The 24,292-nt window shown below is 50.8% G+C and overlaps 3 protein-coding genes across 8 annotated transcripts in view; all 3 read left to right on the top strand.

Annotated features, from left to right (window-relative positions):
* Positions 1–31: 31 nt before the first annotated feature.
* wrap53 (WD repeat containing, antisense to TP53) lies at positions 32–7,100 on the top strand. Of its 6 annotated transcripts, none has more exons than XM_084692175.1 (11): positions 32–126; positions 535–1,013; positions 1,187–1,367; positions 1,548–1,643; positions 2,051–2,159; positions 2,370–2,458; positions 4,600–4,823; positions 5,025–5,236; positions 5,356–5,459; positions 5,555–5,698; positions 5,872–7,100. In XM_084692175.1, the coding sequence occupies exons 2-11, from the start codon at positions 716–718 to the stop codon at positions 6,092–6,094; spliced, it is 1,680 nt and encodes a 559-aa protein (XP_084548301.1). In that variant the 5' UTR covers positions 32–126; positions 535–715; the 3' UTR covers positions 6,095–7,100. The 6 variants fall into 6 exon arrangements, with proteins under 6 accessions (XP_084548301.1, XP_084548300.1, XP_084548299.1 ...); XM_084692174.1 differs by having other exon boundaries at positions 32–130; XM_084692173.1 differs by having other exon boundaries at positions 32–223; positions 573–1,013.
* Positions 7,101–8,018: 918 nt separating this feature from the next.
* Positions 8,019–12,553, top strand: LOC146222025 (uncharacterized). Its single transcript, XM_084691667.1, has 6 exons — positions 8,019–8,225; positions 8,996–9,180; positions 10,270–10,515; positions 10,979–11,106; positions 11,215–11,284; positions 11,725–12,553. Exons 1-6 carry the CDS (start codon positions 8,144–8,146, stop codon positions 11,902–11,904), a joined length of 891 nt encoding a protein of 296 aa, XP_084547793.1. The 5' UTR covers positions 8,019–8,143; the 3' UTR covers positions 11,905–12,553.
* A 499-nt stretch (positions 12,554–13,052) lies between these two features.
* Positions 13,053–24,292, top strand: part of LOC146222024 (ephrin-B3-like) — a 50,363-nt gene continuing 39,123 nt past the window's right edge. The window contains exon 1 of the mRNA XM_084691569.1: positions 13,053–14,246. Within this exon, the coding sequence (XP_084547695.1) occupies positions 14,098–14,246 (149 nt within the window). The 5' untranslated portion in view covers positions 13,053–14,097. The remainder of the gene's footprint in view (positions 14,247–24,292) is intronic.

Below are 24,292 nucleotides of genomic sequence, written 5' to 3'. Positions count from 1 at the left end.
AACTGCAAGTTGAGTCTCGCGATAGCTCCATGACAACAGTGCGTATATCATGGCGGCTCCCTGTGACTTCAGCGGCACGAGCTCGTAACTACCAGCTGCCACTCTTTATCTTCAAAACGAAATAGCGTAGGTAAATAATTTGGAGCCTATAAACAACCAAAGAACGTAAAGAAGCTAGCAAAGACCGAAGTTGGCATTACAGTGTGCGACGCAGACCATAAAGGTAGCTAGCTAGCAGGCTAACTCCATGAAAACTACTAGGATTCAACGTAGCTAACCTATATGGGTACGATAGCTAGCTAGCGGGATCAATTCTGTAATATCAACAACATTACATACATGAATGTTCACTTGAATGTGATTCTACATGTTACTAAGTACACGCGATTGGGTATTGAGTGCACATAGCTTGCCTATTCATGAACTTTGTTTTCGACATTAACGTTTGCTGGCCAAAGGAGTGATGATATGTCGTCTTCACGTTCTAACTGAAGTTCATCTCTCATTGCTTCTCTGCCCCCCCCTCGCCCTCAGTGTCCATTGAGTGCTGTGATGTCCCCGCCCTCCCACAGAGTCAAACAGCTACACTGCCGGAGGAAACACTACCCGAGTAGCACCTACCTCACCCACGTCTGACGGCTGCAGCAGCGAATCCTGAAGGAACAAGGAATAACGAGGGGTTTCAAATAGGAAAAAAAGTTCCAGGACAATACATATGTCTGGTCCAGTCGAGAGTGGTGAAAGTGGAGGGGTAGGCAGTGCAGGGCAGGATGCGGAGGCAGACGGCGAGCCCCCTCAATCGCTGCATCGTCCTGCCCAGGAGGAGAGCTGGGTGCTGGGAGAGCCAGTGGAGGAGGAGGCCCCCCGTGCAGCCAAACAGCCCAGGCTGGTTGGAGAGAGCCTGGGGCTCGAGCTCAGTCTAAACCTCCCTGGGTCCTACAATCCACCTGCCCCGGTAGTAGTGGGCAGGCTTGATACACAGGAGGGCTTGGCTCAGTCACTGCAAGATGATGGTAAAGTTCTTAACTGTTTTGGCCCGTTTTAACCCTGCTCATTAGATTTCTGTACACTCGGTAGTTTGTTTTAGCGTGGCTTATCTTAGCATAGTTTAGCTGTAATAAGTTCATCAATGGCACACAAGCTTAGGCAGTACACGTTGGTTAATCAACTACTTTGTCACTCATAGCGCCCGTCCCGCAAGGAGATCTGGGAGTTGGAGTTATTGGGGGGGAGGTCGAGGAGGTAGCTGTAGAAGGAGAGGTCAAGCAGAATGGAGATGGAGCACGTGAAGATGGAGAGGAGGAGAAGGAGCAGCAGGAGGAGCAGGAGAGTACTGGTTCAGCCGACAGCCCAAGTGAAGGACAGCAGTGAGTCGAGTTAACATACATACATTTTTTATGAAGCACATTTGACCTAGATTAAGTGTGCATATCGTTTAACATGTTTGTGCTTCCTTTCCTTATTCAGTGTTTGTAGGGATGCTTTGTTCAAACATTCTTTCACACTCAGCAAGGCCTGTTGTTGTTGTTCCCTATGCTTTTCTGCAGCCTGGGACTAGATTTCAGCCAGAACCCCCAGATGTTGACTGGTTCTTGGGCCGAGTATTCCAACCTCCCAGAGAACTACCTCAGAGGCTGCAAATGGTAATGTTGCCCTGTCATACAAGTCACCATTTAGAAGTTCAGCAAAAACAATACCTGTTCCTCCATCGCTTGGCACCTGAGGACTATCGCTTGGCACCTGAGGTTTGATTTGTCTCACTCTGCTGGTCTCTGTACTCCTGTCTCTCTATTGGTCTTTCAAACCCTGCCTCTGTATTCCTGTCTCTCTGCTTGCCTGTCTAGTCCTGTCTCTCTGTTTGTCTCTCTAACCCTGCCTCTCTAGTCCTGTCTCTCTGCTTGTCTCCTTAACCCTGCCTCTCTAGTCCTGTCTCTCTGCTTGTCTCCTTAACCCTGCCTCTCTAGTCCTGTCTCTCTGCTTGTCTCTCTAACCCTGCCTCTTTAGTCCTGTCTCTCTGCTTGTCTCTCTAACCCTGCCTCTCCCTCTTCAGGGCCCCAGACGGCTCCTGCATCCTCACCAACAGTGCAGACAACGTTTTGCGTGTGTACAACCTTCCCCCAGAGCTCTACAGCTACAACTGGGACCTGCTCACTGAGATGGTGAGCCCCCCCCCACCGCCCCCCCCCAACTTCGCCACCCAGTCCCCATAGTGTTCCCTGGATTCCAATAAAACAGCGCTTGTTTTTTGAACATTTACGCATGTATAGTTTGGAAGACTGCTACCCTCTCTTTAAGCCCTGTTGAATTCTACATGTCCTCCCACCCTCTCCTACCCTTCCTCCCTCCCTCCCTCCCTCCCCCTCTTGCAGAGCCCAGTGCTGAGGATGGCAGAAGGAGACACCATCTATGACTACTGCTGGTACCCCAAGATGAGCTCACTGGACCCAGACTCCTGTTTGTGAGTACACACACACACACACACACACACACACACACACACTCAGGAACAAACACCACACACACACACACACACACACACACTCAGGAACAAACACCACACACACACACACACTCAGGAACAAACACCACACACACACACACACTCAGGAACAAACACCACACACACACACACACACACTCAGCACGCACTCAGGAACAAACACCACACACACACACACTCACCACGCACTCAGGAACAAACACCACACACACACACACACCACGCACTCAGGAACAAACACCACACACACACACACACTCACCACGCACTCAGGAACAAACACCACACACACACAGACACATACTTCACCACCCACTTCAGTGCCAAGGGTATGTGCTCCAGGCCTCCCAGATGGGCATGAAAGCAACTTGTCTCCAGGCTCTCAGAGCCAGTATGACCCCCTGCAGACCTGTAAACCGTCCAGTGCGTCTGAGCCACGGTGAGTGTGCTCTCTCCACCAGACCAGACACACTGTTACGACTGGCATGACTGCAGCGGATGAGTCAGTCCTTGAACACTCAGTGGAGCTTGCTGTGGAGCACAAAGTGTGTGTGTGTGTGTGTGTGTGACTTGTCTCATTACGCTGGGCCCAGTTGGCTGTGCTCCTTGAGACCCTCCTGTAGCAGTGTGTGCCCTGTGGAGAAGTGCAGACTGAGTCACCAGCAGAACAGCACTCCACACTCTTCTAAGTGCTTCATGATTTCCAGACTTTGACGTTTCTTTTCTTCAGCCTCCCACTCCCAGTGTGTGTGTGTGCGCGTGCGTGCCTGTGTGTGTGAAAAGCTCCACAGTTATGACATCGTTCTCGTTCTGGGCAGCCCTGAGATCAATACCATCCGGCTGCTCCCCGCGTACAATGGCGTCGCCACCGGCAACGGCGGTAGGGCCAGCTAACGAGTCCTCGTTACCGGCGCCCCCTTCCTCCTTTTCCACCTCCCCTGACGGTTCCTCTCTGATCAGGTTCCCGCGTGGGCGCGGGTCCACCCCAGCAGCAGACACCCTCTCCTGGGGAGAAGAGCAGGGGAGGGTGGGGGGGGTGGGGTCTGGGCCTGGAGGATGAGAGGGTTAGCAACACGCGGAGGTGATTATCTCCAGAGTACAGCGAGGCCACGACGACAAAAAAATACCAGTCCAAGCTGACAACTTCCTGCCACAACCACTCGCCCCCCCCCCCCCCCCCCCCCGACTCTCCCTGGATGGCGGGGAGAGTGCAGTCCGAGGGGCGCAGGGTGGTTTTCTACGCTCCGACAGAGCTGCTACCGTGTACTGTCGTCAGGGCACGTTAGCCACTCTGTTTCTCAGCTTTTGTCTAGAGACGAGTCCTGTGGACCAGGGGAGCCACTGCAGTTAGATGATTCGAAATATAATTTCCCTGCTCGGTTTCCTTTGGCAGGCCTGGAGCAGGTTGTCGTGGAGACGGGGGTGACATCACGGCAGCGGTTTTTATGTTTTTTCAGTCGCGCACGACCAAAGTTAATGTGGGTCTGATGGGGTAGCAGGGGACTGGAGTGAGCAGCGCCCCTCTCCCCCCCCATCCCCCTTCTCTCCATCTCTGCGTCTGCCAGAAGCCCTGTGTGGTTGCCCCCTTCTCCCTCCCGTGGAGTGTGAAGAATGAGTACTGGTGGGGCCTCTTTGTGCTGTCTGGTGTCTGGGCAGGCTTCCAACTCTACCTCCAGGCTCCGCTCCAGGCCCAGGCTGGGCCCAGGCAGCGTCAGGCTGTGATTGGGTGTTTCCACCCTTGCGAGGAACAAAGAGCTCAGCTTGGTAACGGAACACGTATCAATCAGGCTTTACACACTCCACACACACACAAGGATGAGGAGAAGGGCTGTTTCCAGTAATCTAATTGAGCCGCAGTGATTTCTCAGTGTTTGTTCACAGCCAGGCTATTAGAGAGTTGAAAAGGCGCGCTTGTTAGCGCGCTAATGGCGAGGATGGGCTTTGTTGTCAAAACGCGACGTACCCAATTTATCCAGACGGTCCTTCCATCCATCCCTCCCTCCCTTCACAATTCCCACACAGAATCCGTTATCCTCCTTCATCTCTCTGTCTCTCATCGCCCCCTCCTTCTCCTCCCTCTCTCCCCCGCCCCCGTCTAGCATCGCGAGCAGTAGCCGTGACAACCCGGTCCACATCTGGGATGCGTTCTCCGGCGAGGTGCGGGTCAGCTTCCGCCCCTACAACCACCTGGACGAGCTGACGGCCGCCCACTCCCTCTGCTTCTCCCCGGACGGCGCCCAGCTGTACTGCGGCTTCGACAAGGCGGTCCGCGTCTTCTACACCGAGCGGCCCGGCCGCAGCTGCGAGGAGAGGCCCACCACAGGTGAGCAGGACATGGGAGTGGTAGCGGGTCCGAGGGAGGCGCACTCGTGTGCGCGTTTTGAGAAGGTCTGTTTGAGAGGCTGTGTGTGTGTGTTTTGAGAGCTTGCGTTGAGCAAAGCCGTGTTTTCCAGGGGGGTATTGTTGACCCTGTGCCCCTCCTCCTCCCCCCTCTTCCCTCCTACCCCCTCCCCCTCCCCCCCAGTGAAGAAGCAGGGCCAGACGGGCATCATCTCCTGCATGGCGTTCAGCCCGTGTCAGTCCGTGTACGCCTGCGGCTCCTACTCCCGCACCGCCGGCCTCTACGACTGCCAGGACGGCTCCTCGCTCGCCCTGATGCCCACGCGGCACAGCGGCGGCCTCACCCACCTGCTGTTCTCCCCGGACGGACGGCACCTCTACACAGGGGGGCGCAAGGTGGGCTTGGGAGGGGGAACCAGTGTTACAGCGTAACAGGGTGGTTCAGCTCTGCTCGCACACTGAGTTGCTTGCGATGAATCCTGAGCTGTGTGCGTGTGTGTATGTGTGTGTGTCAGGACCCAGAGATCCTGTGCTGGGACCTGAGGGACCCTGGAAAGGTCCTGTTCTCTCTGAAGAGGAACGTGGACACTAACCAGCGCATCTACTTTGACCTGGACCCGTAAGTACCGCCACCTGCTCGCCCTGTCCTCATCGACCTCTCTGCCTTCCACCTCGAAAACACTGAACATAGTTGATAAACCTGTGTGTGTCCAGGTCTGGCAGGTACCTGCTGAGTGGAGACACGGAGGGGATGGTGTCAGTGTGGGACACCCTCACAGCGCCCCCTGATGGCAGCGAGGAGCTCCTGCAGCCCCAGCTGCAGTTCCAGGCTCACAGAGACTGCACCAACGGCATCAGGTCCGCCCCTCACTCCACCTGCGCCGACAGGCTGGCTCAATCAAGCACCTTGCCCGGCGGTTAGATAACGCAACAGAGACAGGATGTGGACGATATGCCTTCTCCACCTCCTTCCTCTCGTACTGTTTTACGATACTCTTCCGTCTCTCTCTCTCTCTCTCTCCTCCCTCCAGTATCCACCCCTTCATGCCGCTGCTGGTGTCGTCCAGCGGGCAGCGGCAGTTCCTCTGGCCGGGCGACAGTGAGGGCGACTCGGCCTCCGACTCCGAGGGCGACGCCATGGTGACGTCGCCGCAGGTCCGCCAGGACAACGCCCTGACCCTGTGGTGGGCCGGCCCACTGTGCCCTGCAGGGGAGGGGGGGCAGGAGCAGACCGCAATCCTGGTGGAGGACTAGCCCAACTGTTCAGATGTCCCCTCCTCCCCCCCTCTCTCTCTCTCTCTCTCTCTCTCTCTCTCTCCTTTGGACTAAACCAAACTTAAAAACTGCCATTTAGTTTGAACAGTATTGTGTAAGATGTCAGTGGGGTGTCCAGTGTGTTCAAACTCTGATGTGTTTACTCAGTGCCCCCCCCAGTTCCTTGTCTTGTCTCAATACCAGGCGCAAACCATGCTAACATGCTAAAAGGCAACATTATCTGCCCATCACCCCCGACAACCACTCAGGGCCCAAGCCAGACTGTAGTCACCCAGCGCCGTGTGGATGTACATGTGTCTGCCAGTGATACTTCTCCTAGGGGAGCGTTTACCTGTCTACGTTGAAGCTCAGACCTGCCTCAAATGCTTTGATCCAACGCTTGGATTTGGGGTGTGTTTAATTCGTCTCTCCTACTCGGCACTCCTGTGTCTGTTCTATTGCTGCAAATGCACAGGGGGATTAATCAAGCATACCCCAAGTACGGTACAGGTATTTTCAAATGATATTTGATGCAGGTTTGGTCTGGAGTGCGGCCGGAGGAAGTGGCCCTTTCTGCTGTAGTTAAGTGCCATTCATAAGTGAGCTTTGATTTCATAAGTGAGCTTTGATTTGTAACCAGACATTAGGTATCCTTCTGGTGGTCTTTTTTAATTGTCGTGTGTGCCAAAGTGTTGCTGTACACACGCCAGTAAATGTATATTTTTGTAAAGCCATGATGTTTTTGAATGTACTTATAAAATGTAAGCGGCTAGCTTTACTGCTGTGACCACCACCATCAACACTGCAGAAGTCTTCTTTTTTTAATGAAAGTTAGTTGTTCTACAGTAGATATTGTGCGAGTTTGCGTGTGCTTGTGTTGAAGTGCTTCTTGTATGGAGAGATTGGGCGTATCGGAGCACGAGTCACACGTTTTTGTAGATCAAGTCCTTTACATACCATGGTCTAATGCTTTTTCTGCTGCACATTAAAACTATTCAAACTAAAATTTAAGTGGAAAGTCTGTGTGCAGGTGCCGCTTTGGACCACCAGGGGGCCTAAACACCTAAACGATTAAACCGAAAAAGAACAATCTTTTGATTCAGTTAGTACAGAATGATGTTGTCAATAGAATTATTTTTTTAAATTTCAGAATGTTCCTTTTTCTAGTTTCAAAGAAAGTAGGAATGTATTTCTCTTTGGAAGCCTCCCTGTTGTTCTGGAGGTGCTGAAGTCTTTTGTTCCTGGGTAAGAACCAAGTCATACGGTATTTCTATCTGAGCTCTCAGGCAGACACGCCTCCTTATTACATTGTCTGAAACCACGGGATCAAGTAGAGCCCGTCGCAAGACTCGAGAGCTGTGCTGTTGTGTTTCCAAGTTGCTTAGCGACCCTCCGAGAAACCGAGAGGAGCGCAGGGAGAGAGAGAGAGAGAGAGAGAGTGTCGTGGCGTGTGAGACGGGAGAGAAATGGAGTGAGGAGGAATAAAGCGAGTGTGAAGGAGTGCGAGTGCTGAAGTGTGTGGGGGGGGGGGGGGTGAGGAGAAAACGGAGCAAGAGAGAACGAGTGAGTGAGAGACTGTTATACTGCTTGAGGAGGGGAGGGAGGGAGGGAGGGAGGGAGGGAGGGAGGGAGGGAGGGAGGGAGGGAGGGAGGGAGGGAGGGAGGGAGGGAGGGAGGGAGGGAGGGAGGGTGGGTGGGTGGGTGTCGGTGCTGAACTGAAAGTGTGAGCTGTGACAGCAGTGCTTGTCTCTCCAGAGGGGATGGAGGCAGATGAAGATCTGTGGGTTGAACTGGATACGTTGTCCATTCTGTTGTGGCGTCAACAGCTAGCGCTGCGTTGTCCATAGCAGGGAGTCTTATTGCCTGTTGCTGCAGGAACAGAGGCATGGGAGGGGGGGGGGGGGGTGACAGCCTTAGGGGACTACTCACAGATGTGTCATTGGAAGTCACAGATCCGCTGGGGAGTGACGTCGAGGAGGGCAGGGGAGGTTGCCACCGCTGTTCCAGAGGGTGTTCAGGTGTCCTGGTGCAGGGTCCTTCACAGGAGCCATGTCCAAGATGGAGGCACTGGAGAGGATGCTGAGCCACACCACCCTGTCCACTCAGAGAGCCCTGCACACACACATCCTGGGTGAGACCTCGCAATGCTCTCTCTCACGCTCTCTCTCTCTCCACACTTCTCTTCCCCTCCCTGTTTTTAGACTAGTACTTTCTGCAGAGTGTAAACGAGTTGAAATTGAAGAGGGGAAAATTGCTCTCTTGCTCTTTTTTTTTCGGGCTCCTCTTCTGGCAGTGTTTGTCTGGTTTGAGTGCAGTTGTGGGACATTCTTCAATGTTTCAAGGATTTTGAGAAGCCCTCCATATTCTGTATTTAACACACACACACACACACACACAGAGTACACACACACACTTTGTGGTGCTAGCCAGAGGCTCTCCATTCATAGACTAACGAGCCAATAATGGCATTTTCACGTTACCCAAGAACACATTTAAAAACAATTATTCAAATGTGTCAGTGCTCTGTGAAAAGGGCCAGCACTGTAGTACTGTGTCTCATTCCCTGCTTGATCTTCTGAGTGACTGCAGACTGGAGACACACATATTTGAAACACACACTCCCCTGCAGGCTGAAAGGATGAAGATGTAAACCTTTTGGATAAACCCTCGTCTTGAATTTTTCTAAAAGGAACCAGCTTTTAGGGCATAGAGATTGGACCAATTTTGTTCTCCTTCTAAAAGGGTGTCATCAATGTCACACAAGTTATTTTTCCTCCAGAGAGTGCCGTGTACGTCAGGCCAACGCTGGTGCTTCTGGGGGATGTAGTCTGTGTGCAGGCTTATTCCGACGACGTGGTTCTTGCGTGTGGTCATCGACCTTGTCTGTGCTGGCTCCAATAGATCTGGGGGAGAAGTATCGTTCTCAGTCCTCCACAAGCTCCAGACAGGCCCCAAGGCTGCCTGCTCCTGCCCCCCACGCGGAGCAGGGTGAGGTGGGGGACACCCTGGAGGAGGACGTCTGGATGGAGGTGTTTCTGAGGAGGGCGGAGGAGGAGAGAGAGGAGGCTCTGAGACTGCAGGAAGAGGTACAGTATCAACCACACACACACACACTGACACACACACACACTACAAAGGCATACAACAGAGAAGATATAAATATTCATATAGCATCAAATGGAATTTGCCTACCACGCTTGGCCTATCCTTCACCTTCTCACCAACTCCAGGCTACATTCCTGTAGATCTGCTCCAATTTCTCTTCTAAAAGCTTCAGCGTTGATTGACAGGAACAGTTTCGCTTGCTTACTTTAGAAGTGTGGGGAACTGGCACCTCAAGCCTTCCCAGTGTGAAACACACTCAGCCTCTCTCGCTCGCTCTCTCTCTCTCTCTCCTCTCTCTGTCTCTCTCTCTGTCTCTCTCTCTCACACACACTCTTTCTCGCTCTCTCACACACACTCACTCGCTCTCTCTCTCTGACACATACACACACACACACACAAGGAACAGTTTCATTCAGATCATCAGCAGTCTGATCTCATCTCCTTGCTTGCCTCCAGATGTGCGGAGCCTCTCCGTGCTCCGCCGACCGCGATTAACACACACACACACTGTACACGCACTGTACACACACTGCAGACGCAGCCTATCACCGCGTCCCACGCCTTCCACAGCGAAACTGTCACCAGCCGCCGCAATCATTCACAGCGACAGCTTCCAATTGCTAGCATCCGCTCTATCAGCTCCCATACATATAGAACATGTAGGGCCACTCTACCATACACACTCGTCGTATTCCCATTGGCGAAGCTAGCTAGCCGTGATGAACGCGGCCTATTGAAGTGCTAGCGTAGCGCCTCGAAGATTGGATGTATGGGTAGCAGTTTAGCGCCACTGCGGGTGTAATTGCCTCTATAATTGTACACGGGGGACAGGTACCAGAAGCCAGGCAGCTAACATTACACACTCCCAGCAGCCCCGGGGCTCCGCAGCCCAGTCACACAGATAGGAGCCAGCTTTGGCCACTTTCAGTCTTCCCTTCATCTCTCTCTTTCTCTCTCTCGCTCCATCCTTCTGTTCCTCTCTCTGCCCCTCCACGCTTTCCCCTTCCTCCCGCCTCTCCCTCCATCTCCTTCTCTCTCCTCACACGCCCCTCGCTCCTCACCCTACGCAGCGCCTGCAGGCACGCTTCAAAGCGGCGCTGCGGGCCAGAGAGAGGCTGGAGGCCGAGCAGAAGCAGGGGGAGCGGGTGGAGCAGCAGGCCCGCTTTGAAGAGCGCTGGGCCGGGTCGCGGGCTGAGCTGGAGAGGGAGATGAGACTGACCCTGGAAAAGACCCGAGGGCGACTGAGGGCGGAGATGAGGACGGAGGCGGAGCGAGAGAGACGGAGAGAAATTGAAGCGATGGATGCCAGAGCAAAGGTAGGTGTGTCTTGTGTATACGAGAGAAAAAAGAGATGGCGTCATCGGTTTACAGCTGCAGGGTCAGCAAGATGTTCCACGCCACACATTGCTGACAGGTCCTACTTCTCTCTCTCCATCTTTCCCACTTTCTCTCATTTTCCCCCCACTCTCCAACACTCCCCCATTACAATCTATGTCCGTCTCTCTCTCTCTCTCTCTCTCTCTTTCTCTCTCTCTTTCTCTCTCTCTCTGTCTCTCTCTCTGTCTTTCTCTCTCTCTCTCTCTCTCTCTCTTTTTCTCTTTCTTTCTCTTTCTTTCTCTCTCTCTCTCTCTCTCTCTCTTTTCTCTTTCTTTCTCTTTCTTTCTCTCTCTGTCTCTCTCTGTCTGTCTCTGTCTGTCTCTGTCTCTGTCTCTGTCTCTCTCTCTCTCTCTCTCTCTCTCTCTCTCTCTGTCTCTGTCTCTGTCTCTCTCTCTCTCTCAGGAGGCTATGAGGAAGAGCGTTCGAGAGACTGAGGAGTGCGTGCGCCAGCAGTGTGAGAAAGAGGCACAGAAAGACCGATTGAGCCTGCAGGACAAACATGCCATGGAACTCTCTCACATGCAAAGCCGGCAAGAGGAACACACTCACACACGGAATCATGTCTCTTTTATAGCTCTCCACCACAATACTCTGCTCCTTTTTGTATGCACAACTATATGACTTTGTGTGTGTGACAGGATAGGGCAGCTGGAGGAGAGTCTAGCCACAGTCACGAGGGAGAGGATGCGGTATGAGTGTGAGTTTAAGGTCAGCACACTTAATGAGGTCATCATGAATAAATGAGGAGGACTAAACTGAGCCATTCACCACACACACACACACACACACACCTAAACGCAAAAGACAAATGTGAACCGCAGACATCCTCTGTCATTCTGTCTCACACCACTCACACACACACACACAGCAGGTCCTCCTCTACAACAAACCTACTCATCCTCCAACTGTTTTTCTCTTTTCATAACATTTACCTCTCTCTCCTTTTTGTTCTCCATCTCTTTCTCTTCCCACCCTCTACCCCATCTCCTCTCTCACCCTGTGTGCTCCCTCTCTCCCCTCCCTCTCCATCTCTCTCCCCCTCCTTCCCTCTCTATTTCTCCCCCCTCCCTCTCCATCTCTCTCCCCCCTCCCTCCCTCTCTATTTCTCCCCCCTCCCTCTGGGTCGCTCCCCCCCTCTGCTCCCTCAGAAGGTGCAGTGCAGCTACAGACAGTTTGTGGACCTGACCGACTCGTCCCTCCACTCTGACTACCTGCTGAGACTGCGACGGCTAGGCCGAGAGCCTGGGTACACCGAGACCGGGGTGCAGACTGATGATGTCATCACCACTGGTGACACCCTACCACCTGAGATGAAACCTGACGGCTAAGGTGGTTAAGATTGGTCTTGATCTGAACGTGTACACAAGGGATATGAGTGTCTGTGTTGTTAAGGTCATGTTAGGGCCGTCCCTTTACTATTGAAGGGTTCATGCAGTGCTTCCTGGTTTCATGAGAAGTGTGTCTGGTGTAACTGAATTTACTTGCCCAATAAAGGTGAATCTGATATTTTTTATGCTATGATGGATAAATTACATTTTAGGGTTTAGGGTTCTCATGTTATGTTTGACCACAGGGTGGCAGTATAGGCAAAGATTTGGTCCATAGTTCTCAGTCAGGTCACATTTTGTCCCTTCTTTGAGAATCGGTCCACTTTCCTGGTGGTGTGTGTCTGTGTGCGTGCATGCTCGCCCGCTTAGAAATGTGTGTTAGAAGTGTGTGTTCTTGGCAACTGGGGTCTTTGTGTAAACAGCAGTGCGTGTGGTCATCAACAGGCTAGTCACCTAGATTCTTCTGGACTGCATCAAATGGAACAGCACTTTGAACTGCCACTACTGGAAGCCACAGTTTAAACTAGACTTCCCTTACAATCTGAAGTTATAATACTGGACAGTCTGGGTGGGAAGCAACCTGATCTTACTTTCTTGACCAAATAAGACTACATTGATACTGCGTTCTAAATAAATTGTTTTAACAAAACGTGTCTGGGGGAGTCTTACAAATAGATGTAAAAAAAACACACATTTATGTATTCCATATCATGGAAAAGTCGACTATTTCCACAGTAAAAGCATTGGGGGCGCTCGAACCCTTCCACATAGGAGCCCACGGGAGTGATTGACAAACATGAGGGAGAGTGGGATCTGGTCGCCGATTGGAAAGAGAGGCCAAAGACACCGATAGGAATCCGGGAGACCAAGTTTCTCCTGCACGTATAGTCCCAGTGTCCCGAAACTCCGTAGTCTGTCGGCCGATGAGAAGGTGGGGGTGATATGTAGATCGAGGGAGGGCTGGAACAATCCGCTACCGCCCAGAAAAACCTGAAAGAGAATTTCGCTCCGTTGGTGCGCCTGCCGCTCGGAAGATGGGGATTTTTTCATTCGCGTTACTCGCCTCCCCTTTTCCCTCCCCCTTTCTCAAACAAGCAGTCGGTCTGTCAGTGTGCTGCAAGCATTAGGCAAGTCAAAGGAGAGGGATTTTGAACTAGTGAGACGGGGAGATAACGAATGCCGGAGAGGCAAGCTATCAAGATTCTGGATGATTTGCCAATTGAGGCAGGCATGCGTTTTATCAGTAAAAGGACATATGTGAAGCCAATATTTATTATTTTACATTTAGTTTGAATTTAATTTGTCTCGTGAGATTGTAGTTGAGTCTGCTATTGTGGAGATGCTTTAACTCTTCAATTTCAATCCTTGGGTTTTGTTCAGTTTCACTTGACTTTCTGGACTTACCAATTCGCCTCCTTGATTCTGTTTTTCTCTTGTCGATTCCGTTAAATCAAGACAAAAAGGATTGCGGATTTACAGTATTAAAGATAAACGAATAAGGGCAGATTTCGGAGTAGGGGACCGCGCAATGACAAATCAAACGATCACCAACATGTCCTTGTGAGGATGGAGCATACGGGAGCTCATCCATTTTAAACACCAAATCGTAGCGCTCACACGGTCTTGACCGTTTTGATAACTATATATTGATTTTTCATTTGCCCACATTGGAGATTAATCAGTAAAAGACAAGGGTAATGGGAGAGAAAGCATACAGATTCTACACAGCGAACAAGGGAACAGTGTTTGGGAAAAGACAATTAGCGCACACCAACACGCACCAGAAATAGCTCCGCGGCGACTATTAAATCCGGAGAAAAATCGATTTCAACGGGGAGTTCTTTTGTGCACGAGGAGTTACGACCCAGTAATCGTCACCTCCAGGAGAGAAAACAGAGACTAACGACAAAATAACAAGAAAGTCATGGGATTGTCGTAGTATTTCTCTTGCAGACACGCTGAAAAGATTTTCGATTCGGACAGATCCATCACTGGCCACGGACACAGCAACTTTCTCTGCAACAGTTCAGCGTAATTTTGTCATCTATTTTCAGCTGATATCCATGCGGTTGCCCAAGGCACGCTATATTTCCTCGCATTGACTGGCTCATTTATAGCCAAGAACCGGGCTGTATTCTTTGTTTGGAAAGTCCTCCTTTTATAGCCGCATAGAAAAACATCCCATTTATTTTAATGGGAGTGAATATTCGGGGTTTCGGAGTTGAAATGGCGTGTCGAAGCGGTCGAAATGTATTGGGAGTTCTGCTGATATTCTTAGTGGATTTACTGGGAAGCTCGGCCACTAACATGGAGCCTATCTACTGGAATTCCTTGAACCAAAGGTAAGATTATCTAACCCGTAATTAATGTTTGTCACGCAGCTTGCGAGTGATAATGGACAAATAATTTCTTCATGGGTGAGAGATAAAAGGGAGTTTGGAGTCGGGGACCGCGCAAGTCTCGTTTGTGGACTCAGATCCATCTCATGGTCGACTTCACCGAAGCTGAAGAAGTTGAGAGAATTTTATGTGGTTCAGACTAATAAATGCCAAGCTCTATTATGCGTGTTGTAGATTTTAGGCCTGCGACTTTGCAAAGAACAAGTTCTTTAGACACATGCCAGACTTAAAAAAAAAATATATATATATATATATATATATATATATGCCTATTGCACATGAACACTCAACAGGAAATCTATATAGAATTGCGAAGTGACACGTCAACCAGATGTTTTAATTTAGTTATTTGGCTGTTTTCGATCGATTTTATTCACATGCATCAAGTTGTTGCCTTGTGATTAGTAACACGTTAGGCCTACACCATGACTACACACCACAGCAGTAGCCGTAGCTGCAAATCCATTCAACCTGCCTGCACGTATCGGGCATACTACAGACAGATTTGTAATAATAGCCCAGACATAAAGTGTCAGATAAATGACAATAGCCTAAATCCAATGTTTTATGTTTTTTGAGGTGGCTGACTATTTTGAAAGTAGTTATTTGTAATTGAAATGAGTGCAGTCATTTGCAGTTTTTTTCTCATCGGAATGGTGCCTCGCGCTTTAATTGAGGAAATGTCATTTTAAACACCTCTCAGCCCTAGTCTCTTAACGACCGCGACCACTTTCCTCACACCTCCGACAATTTCCGTGCGTCTGAATTGACACCCGGCAGCGGTGAGGTGTGTTGTGATGGTTGATGGTGGCGGGGCCCGGTCAGGCTGGCTAGGCCGGAACGGTATGTAGGTTACGCGAGGCTATTAGTAATGCCAAAGGCTCCGTTAAAGACGAATAGGTTTTTAATGCGCCCATGTGGTAGATTGGTCTAGCCTCCTCTCAGGGCCGCCCCACGGCAGATGCTACAGCGAGATCTAATTCTGCATGAGTCTGTCATGGTAGTTAAAACTATGCAGAAGCTGCTTTAATGAGCACTTTTGTCATTGGCTGCATGGTGTAGGCCTATTCATCCGACGGGAGGGGGTCACTGGACACGGAAGGCTGGTTTCTTCTAGCGTGACCAGTAGCCTATACAGGCTCTACAGTGGACTAGCCGGCAAGTGGCCTAACGTGTAAATCGTGTTATTGTGTAGGCTATCCCAATTTAATTGAGTTTTTCGGTGGGATACAAAATCGAGGTACCCGTGGTAACTAACGCACTGCGTGCACAATCCTACGCACGCCCAAAATAAAGATTAGGCTATAAAGTTTCACAATGTTAATTCATTGCTGAAACGAATTTTACTCCAGTTGAAGTCCACTGCCAATCGTTGTACTCAGTTATTCAGTGTTAGCACTGTGACAACGACTCGTTCTTATCTCGTCCCCTGGGCCACACACGATATATTTGGTTTGTTCTGTTGAAATGAGTCGAAAAGTAAGCAAAAGCAGAGAAAATCAATCAAGGCAGGACTTCATGCATGGTTCACATTTAGGCAATGTAGCACATGTACTGGCAAGCGGTTAACCTTTGGACCTCCATTCACTTTACTGCTTTGAAGTTGAAGGTGTCCACCTGCAGGTGTTGCTCTCCTCCTCTCCCTCTCCCTCCTTCGCCTCTCTCCTCAGGCAATATTCCTCCTTCATTCTTCCTTACACTTAACTCTGTCGTTTTTTCCTCCCCTTCACGGCTCTCCTTTCCCTCCACACACAACCCCTCCGTACTCCAGTCCCCTTGTCTCTTTCGCAATTCTTCCTATTTTTAAACCCCTGTCTCCATCTCTCACACTTCTCCCTCTCTTCTCCTGTCACTCTCCATCTGTCCTTGTCTCTGTCTCGCTCTGTCACCCCCCCCCCCTTCCCCGACTCCCCTTCCTCAGCAGTGACCAGACGTGGCAAATTAGAAACATGTGTCGCGTTCAGACTCTAATTATACAACGACAGCAGCAGCAGGAAAGGTAGAAAGGAGGGAGAGAGAGTGGGAGGGACGGAAAGGTAGGTAAGCGAGAGCGTGATGCAGGCAGAGAGATAGAAAAAAGGTAGGTGAGGAATATCCGCCCTGCGTAGGAGAGATAAAAAAATTGTGGGGGGAGGGCTGAAGAGAAAAGAGCGACTGGAGGCGGAGGTTGGGGCTGGGAGGACTTGGAAAGTAAGTGAATCGATATCAGTTAAGTCACAAGTGCCAATACATGTTATGCTTTAAGGAAGCGGGAATCAGAGCAGAACGATCACCTTGGAGAAGTCCCTGAGGAGACATCTGTCCTCCTTATCTCAGCAGTGTCTGCTAGCAGCTCACACGCCGGCCTAATGAAGGATCCAGCCCTGCACCCATACCACACACACCGGCTGGATTAGGCTGGGTCTCCCTGGTGAAGGAGGGCAGATCAACACACACACACACACACTCACGCATAACACAGAGATGTGTATCCACACAAGTGTCTTAGTGGCAGGTTTGTGATTTCAGCTTATGGTGAGGTGAGTATGCCAGCCCTGCACTGGTGTTATGAACACGGGAGATTATGATGCGTGGGGTTAGGGTTGGGTTCATCTCTCTCGTTTTCGACAGCCAAATCTACACTACTCTCCCTATCTCCCCCTCCCTCCTCCTTACTCTGGTAAATGGATGTAGATTATTTTAAACGGTGCGGGTGTCTCCTCCCTCTCTCGCTTTCTTTCTCTCTCTCTCTGTTCGCTCATGGTGACTTGTACTACAACTATTCCCTCTCACATGCACATTAATGTTTAATCCCTCTCCCGTTTCTCAATAATTCATTAATCAGACGCTAATTGGGCACCAGATAAAAAGCCTGGTTAACTAGGCTAAGTGTCTCAAAGTACAAAAACATGAAGGGAAAGAAGATTCCCCCCAAATTGCTGGAAATCTTCTTGGGAGACAGAGGATGGAGGAGATGGAGGAGTAGGGGAGACGAAAAAGAGTGTTAGTAGGTCACAGCCTGCATAGTGCGATGTCAAGTCACATTCGGCAGAAGGGGTTGCATTGTGAAGTTCCACCATGTTTTACCCACCACCCCCCCCCCCCCCTCCAAAAAATCATCTCCCTTCAGGTTTATTTACCTATGAATAATGGATTTGAACACGGAGGCAGGGGGGGTTCTGCTGGAGGGAGGAGTGAGGGAGTCTGCTAAGCCTACATGGATCCGCGGGCAAAACGATTAGTGAATATCTACTGTTCATTTTTAGGGGGATGAAGAGAAAAGAAGTGTGTTTAAGTGTGGGGAGAGACATCGTGGAGAGGGGATGGAGGCAGCATGAGCTGCGGGAAAGGATGAGAGAGAGGGAAAGAGACAGAGAGAGACAGAGAGAGACACAGAGAGAGAGAGAGACACACAGAGAGAGAGAGAGAGAGAGAGAGAGACACAGAGAGAGACACAGAGAGAGACACAGAGTTAGGGCTGCAGCTGTGCTGCCTGTTCCTGGTAAGCAGGCAGGCAACGCCTGCTTCTTCCTTTTTCCCCCCTTTGCTCTTTATTGCTGTCGTCACACAATCAAGTGTGTGTGTGTGTGTGTGTTTACGAGCAGAGACCAGCAGGGGCTGTGAAAAGGAGGAACTTTAGCTGATGTGGCAGGAAAGAACAATCTGGCTGGGACTCACTGAGAGAGAAACCAGCCAGCCAACAGAACATACTTGGAGCCAGCCAGGCAAGCGTTGTCGGTAGCCTGGGGTCTCTGTGTCTCACTCTGTCTGCTCTCACACACCCTACCAATACCCAGGTGACCATCCCACACACACACTATACATAAAGATTAGCCTCAGGGGACTCCTCTCGCACCTCCCGATGCGGAAGTGTGTAGGCGGTGTGTGTGTGTGTGTGTGTGTGTGTGTGTGTGTGTGTGTGTGTGTGTGTGTGTGTGTGTGTGTGGTCCCAATACATCACCCAGGCAGCGTGTAAGTGAGCATGTAACACACACATTGGCTGGGACAGTGAAGCCTGTGGAGTTGAACGACAAGGGGCCGAGCGTTCATCCCCAGTAGACCACTGAGTGCTCGGGTTGCGACCCGCCGTCACTGCTTGACTGGGATCTGTTAACTGTTGAAGTGATTATGATTAGGAAGAAGGGGATTTGTGCCCATGACAGACTAATGCAGTGTAAAGTCAACTCGCTGTGTCTTAAGACACACATCGTGACGCGAACACAGACAAGCACACAACGACACAGATACACACACACACACACATGCTGAAATACACAAGCAAACGCATACCAATACACAGACACTCGTACCAACACACACACATACTCATGAGGGTGGTAGCAGTAATCCGACCCACAGGTCTGTTGGGTCACATGGGTCAGGGTCTGTGTGAGGATTGGTTAAACCCTCAGTCCCAGCCACACACACCACACACACACACACACACACACACACAGTGTTACTCTGTGGGGAGGCCCCTCATTAGCTTGGTTCACACAACCCCCTTCCCTAAGCAGGATCATCTCCCCCCCTCCCAGCCGTATTTGGTCCAGTCCAGGTCAATCCCCCCTCCCGCGGGTGAGCCCAGCGGACCAGAGGAATGGGGGGGTCTCTGTCCGCCACGTGCTGTGAGCTGATCCCAGATCAGAAGGGACTCGGGGGAAGGAGCTGGTGGTGGAGGGAGATGTAGGGTCAACCTTCAAACCCCCCCCCCCCCATCTTGGCCTCCCCTGTCCTCACCCCTCCCCCTCTCCTGCCCTCCCACCCTCAGAGCTGATTGGCTTTGTTTAACCAGTGGATCAGGGGGATCAGAGTAGTGACCTGCTGGTCTGCTGATCTAAACACCATGTGGATGGGCTGGCGGGCCCCCCACCCTCCTCAGATCAGAAGGGCTCAGCCCTAGGTCTCCCCTGCTGCCTTTTAGCTCCAGTAGTGATGTGTGTGTGTGTGTGTGTTGTGAATACCAATGCACACATGGGAAAAAGATCTACATTGGAAACAATTTGTGTGTGTGTGTGTCTCCCTGCTCCTTTATCACCCCCCTCAGGCATACCAAGCTCCAAGGTGCAGTCCTCATTTGCATGTACTACTCACGGTTATGCAGAAAAGCAGTAAAATACCAAAGGAAATACAAATGTCACCTCTTATCTCCCCCGCCCGCCCGACCCCCCCCCCCCCCTCCCAGGGACAAACGAGATCTATTCAAAACAGCTTCGCATTACGTTGTCAGGTCTTTTCACTGACAAATTATTTACGACGGTCGGTTGGCAGTCCATGTGGTCAACAAGATTTGTTTTCGTAAATGTAAGAGGAAAAGTTTCATGACTGAAAGATGGAAGTGGAAATTAGAAAATAGAGGGAGTAGATGGTTAAGGAAGGAAGGAGATGAAGAGAAAGAGGAGGTTATGAGGTTCTGACAGACTCTGTAGATGATGTGACATGCCCCAGATAGAGAGAGAGAGAGAGAGAGAGAGAGAGAGAGATGGAAAGAGGGAGTTAAGGATGGTGGCCCATGGATCATCACCCTGAGTGCTTCCTGTTCACATTAACACTGCAGCTCACACATTCCTCATAACCAGAGCGCCATGTAACACCCCTACTCACACACACACACACACACACACACACACACACACAGACCTCAGCTCCTCCCTGCTCTGACCTTCGCTGATGTGTATTACTCCTCCATTACCCCCCCATCCAACCCACTACGCCTCTCCACTCCCACTAACCCTAATACCCTTATCTCCTTCAATCACACACACGCGCACACACATTTTTCCCTTTTTTACGCTGCCTGTTCAAGCCGGGAATGTTGCTCCCTTATACTGCCTCACAGTTCTGCATTAAAGGTACGAACGCGGAACAGAGGTCGTTGTTGTGCCGGCAATAAGCCGGCAGCAGAGGTGGTCACAGAGCTGAATGGACGTCTGTGTGACAGGTGGAGCTGGCATGGCTGCACGACACGCTCCATGCCGACACTGACGTCACGCCTCTGATTCTGGAACTCCGGCATGATATCGAACCTCCGCTCATTGGGCAGCATCATGCCAGCTTTGTGTGGGTCAGCGTCGAACACGCAAAGCCGCCATAAAAAGGGGGTCTTCTTAACAACAGTTTAGCGGGATCTCTGTCTCAGAAGAACCTCTGGTTCCCCCTCCTCGAGCCCAGCCCATCTCCTCTGATGTCCCTGCGTGTGTGTGTGTGTGTACGTCCCAGCAGGAACGAGAGGCACGCACCCATCCATTCATCCATCACTCTGCCCCTCCATTCATCTATCCATCTGGCTTTAGCATCAGTCCACAACCAGAACTGTCTGTTGAGACAGCCTGACCTTCGCTAACCTAGTGGTGAAGACGCCATGTCTGCTCTCTCCAGAGCCCAATGCACCAGCACAGAAGACAACACTACACTACTAACTTAATAGCATCCAAGGCTCAGACGACTCGCTCCTGAGCTGCTAGTGAACTCTGCTCTATGCCGTGGTTGTAGCCAACACTCTCCAGCTTAGATGCTTTCAAGCGTCACTGTCAGTCTGCTGCTTCTCCTGGTGCGGGCCCTCGCTCCGAGGATCCATTCAGCAGATGCCTTTCATCCTGAGCGACATGCAGGGTTTGGAACCCGTCGCCTTCTGATTCCCAGTCGAACGTTCTACCACTGACCTACAACAGTCCTGTGTAAGAACATGTGGTAATGAGACTGAGAGCGACAGGTCTAGGACAGGACAGGACAGGATGGATGGAGGGAGAGGGAGGTTCTGCAGTGGAGACTGCAGAGAGCAGCCAGTGTGGTGGCAGGAGACGGCTCCTAACCAGAACCATGTTGTAGAGAGGTGTGTTGTGCATGGAGCCGTCTGCATGATCTGATACTGTGGACAGCCTTGCACGCATCACTGTACGCCTGGAGGGACGTCTACGCTCGGGTCTGTTTCCTGCTTCCTCCGCTCTCTCTCTCTCTCCCCTCCCCTCCCCTCTCCTCTCTTCCATTCACTTTCTCAGTATTTCTCTCTCTCCCCCCTCCCCTCTTCCGTTAACTTTGTCAGTATTTCTCTCGCTCACTGTCTTTGTCTTTCTTTTTCTGTGGTAAGCGTTAACACACATAACGTGTGCACACACACATAGAAGTGCACACACTCGAAAAAATGTTATTGCTCCCAGTGCTGGACAAAGTCCAAGTGGAGGGGTTAAATTTCCTCAGAGGCGCAGCCCTCTCCTTCAGTAGCTATCCCTCCCTCCTCCTCCAGTTCCCTCCCTCACCACCCCGCTCCTCCTCCCCCTCTCCTCCCCAGGAACAAAAGAAGCCCCCTCCCAGTGCCTTGCTGAAAGGCCTTGCACGCACACACACACACACTCTTTCACCCTTTCACACACAAAAACACACACCAACTCCATCTCTCTTTCTTTCCCGAACACGTCCCTTATAACAATTATACTCTCACAAACACATTCTTAGCCTCTCAACTGCAAAATTAGTCCACCTCTTCTGGTTTATTCACCTTTGTCTCACCTATTTCTGCCCCCACCCCCCCTTCCATTTTTATTTTATTTCTCCTATCTTGTCCATATCCCACCTCTGTCTCTTACTGTCAGTTTGCAGCCGATAGTTTATTTTATGTACATTTCTCCTCTCTGTCTTTGTGTCTATCCTTTGTGGGTGGTTTAACTGGTTTATGCCAATCTCTCTTCCTCCTTTCTTTCTCTTCTTCTCTCTTTTTATAGTACCCCCACTCTCCACTAAATAATTCAAATATCTCTGAAAAAAAAGATGAGATGTGGTGATTGCCTATCAAAGTGGTGTCAAAGCAATTTGGGAGTTCCTGTGAACTGAACAGACCTGAACCTGCTTTGCGACTCCCTACATAGATGCACACACACACACACACACACACACACACACACACACACGTGAAAACAGAGACAAAAGTGTGCACAGACGCAGGACCACACACACACACACACGTCGCAGGCATGCTCGTACACACAAACGCAGAAACGCAGTCTCACACTCGTCACATGCACAAACCTCTCTCTCCTCGGAACAAAGGGAGAACCTCGTTACCTCTCCTCCTCCTCCTCTCCTCCGCCCTCCTCCTGCTGCTCTCTTCTCTATCCTCATGCTCTCTCTCTCTATCACTCCACCTCACGCTGTCTTATTCTTCATCTCTTAACCCCCGTCTTCTCTTACCTCTCTACCTCCCCTCCCTCCCTCCCTCCCTCCACTGGGGTCCAGCTCCCGAACCACGGGAGAGAAAACAGATGGAGTGGTTTCTTTCTTTTTCTTTTCTTTCTTCCTTTGCTCTCTTCTGCTCCGCGAAGAAAAGAGGGGCCAAAAGAATGCTGGTCAGAGAGAGGGAGGCAGGGAGGGAGGGAGGGAGGGTGTCGTGGGGAGGGAACAAAAGCCCAGCATTTCGACCGCCCCTCTCTCTCTCTCCTGCGCCTGGCCTTTTAGATGCTTTCAGTTGATGGATGTGTGGTGTGACTGTGGGTCAGAGAGGCCGGGTCAGGTTGTACTGTACTGAGGGGGAGAGGTGTGTGAGTGAGTGCAGATAACCGTACTGGTTGTGTGGTTTTCAGTAGTAATGTTTGTGTGTGTAGTTGTGTGACACGGTGTGTTTGTGTAGTCCAGAGCTCACAGCTGCTTAAGGTGCTTGTGTTGTGTTCCAGTGGCTGGCTGTGTGTGTGTGTGTGTACAGCTCCCAGTAAAGCCACTGGGCCCAGTTAGTCCTACTCCATCTGGAACCCAAAGCTTGGGTGACTGCAGTCTATGTGTGTGCACATGTATGTGTGTGTGTGTGTACACAGCTGAGTTCTGTCTCATTGAAAATTCAGAGGTGTGTGTGTGCCAGTGCCGGTAAAATCCCACATGCTGTGGCGTTCATTTCATCTCTTCTAAATGAGCATAGTGGTGAAGACAAAGCCTGTTTTGTCCGCATGTGTTGTAATTCAATGTAATTTCAACCGTATCTCTTTGAATCCAAACCTTTCTGTTTCGTAATGAACTCAATTTCCCATCATGCATGTGACTTGGGTGCTAACCGCATCATGCTGTCACTTTAGCTGGAACCACAGTTCTCACTCACGGCTTTCTTACTGTTTAAGAGCCTTTTATAAATCAGATCTTTAACCCGGATAACAGGGTATGGAAGCTCTCACAATCCTCGGTCTATGTGTGGATATGTGTAAGTTTGTGATTCCACATATGTGTGTGTACTGTGTGTGTACTGTGTGTGTACTGTGTGTGTACTGTGTGTGTACTGTGTGTGTACTGTGTGTGTACTGTGTGTCTACTGTGTGTGTGTGTTTGCATACGTTTGCGAGTGTCGTGCGTGGGTGTCGAAGTGTTGGGATTTAGCCTGCCATATTAAGCATTATTAAGCAAAACCAAACAATAGAAGGAGACAAAGCAACAACAAAAAATGGTGTGCGTGGGAGAGTGTGAAAGAGAATGTGAAGACAACCGGCCTGTACCACTTGACCCTGTCATGGGGGGAGGCGGGGTAGGGAGGGGGGGGGTGGAAGAGGAGGATAATCCCTGAAACACTCGTGGCCCCCTCCATTGCCTCGAATGTGGCGCGTTCGCCCGTCAATCACTCAACAAAGCTGTCTGTAAAGGGATTAAGAGCCATCGTCCCTCCTCCTCTCCTCTCCTCTGTCCTCCTCTCAACCAAACTCCTCTCCCTCCATCTTTTGCTCTCCCCCCCTCTTGTTTGAACTCTGCTGCTCCTTCCGTCTGTCTTTCGGTCCCTTCTTCCCTTCTTTCTCTCTGAGCCTTATATCTCTCTCTAAAGTCCTCCCTCCTTCCCCTCTATCTCTCCGTCCCACCGTGCGTTCACTCCATCCCAGAGGATTCCGGTGTGTGTGTGTGTGTGTGTGTGTGTGTGTGCGTGTTGGCTCCACTGTCCTTTTGCGGGGTCTTGTCAGGACAGATACGACAGGCGTCCAACACTGTCACACTGAGCAAGAGGCCAAGACCAGGACCCCTGCACACATACACACACACACACACTTGAT

Source organism: Hypomesus nipponensis, chromosome 25 (genome assembly GCF_054491055.1).
Source record: "Hypomesus nipponensis isolate SF chromosome 25, ASM5449105v1, whole genome shotgun sequence".
Classification (NCBI taxonomy): Eukaryota; Metazoa; Chordata; class Actinopteri; order Osmeriformes; family Osmeridae; genus Hypomesus; species Hypomesus nipponensis.
The sequence above is the reverse complement of the archived record's forward strand: the minus strand, read 5'-3'. Positions and strand labels throughout refer to the sequence as shown.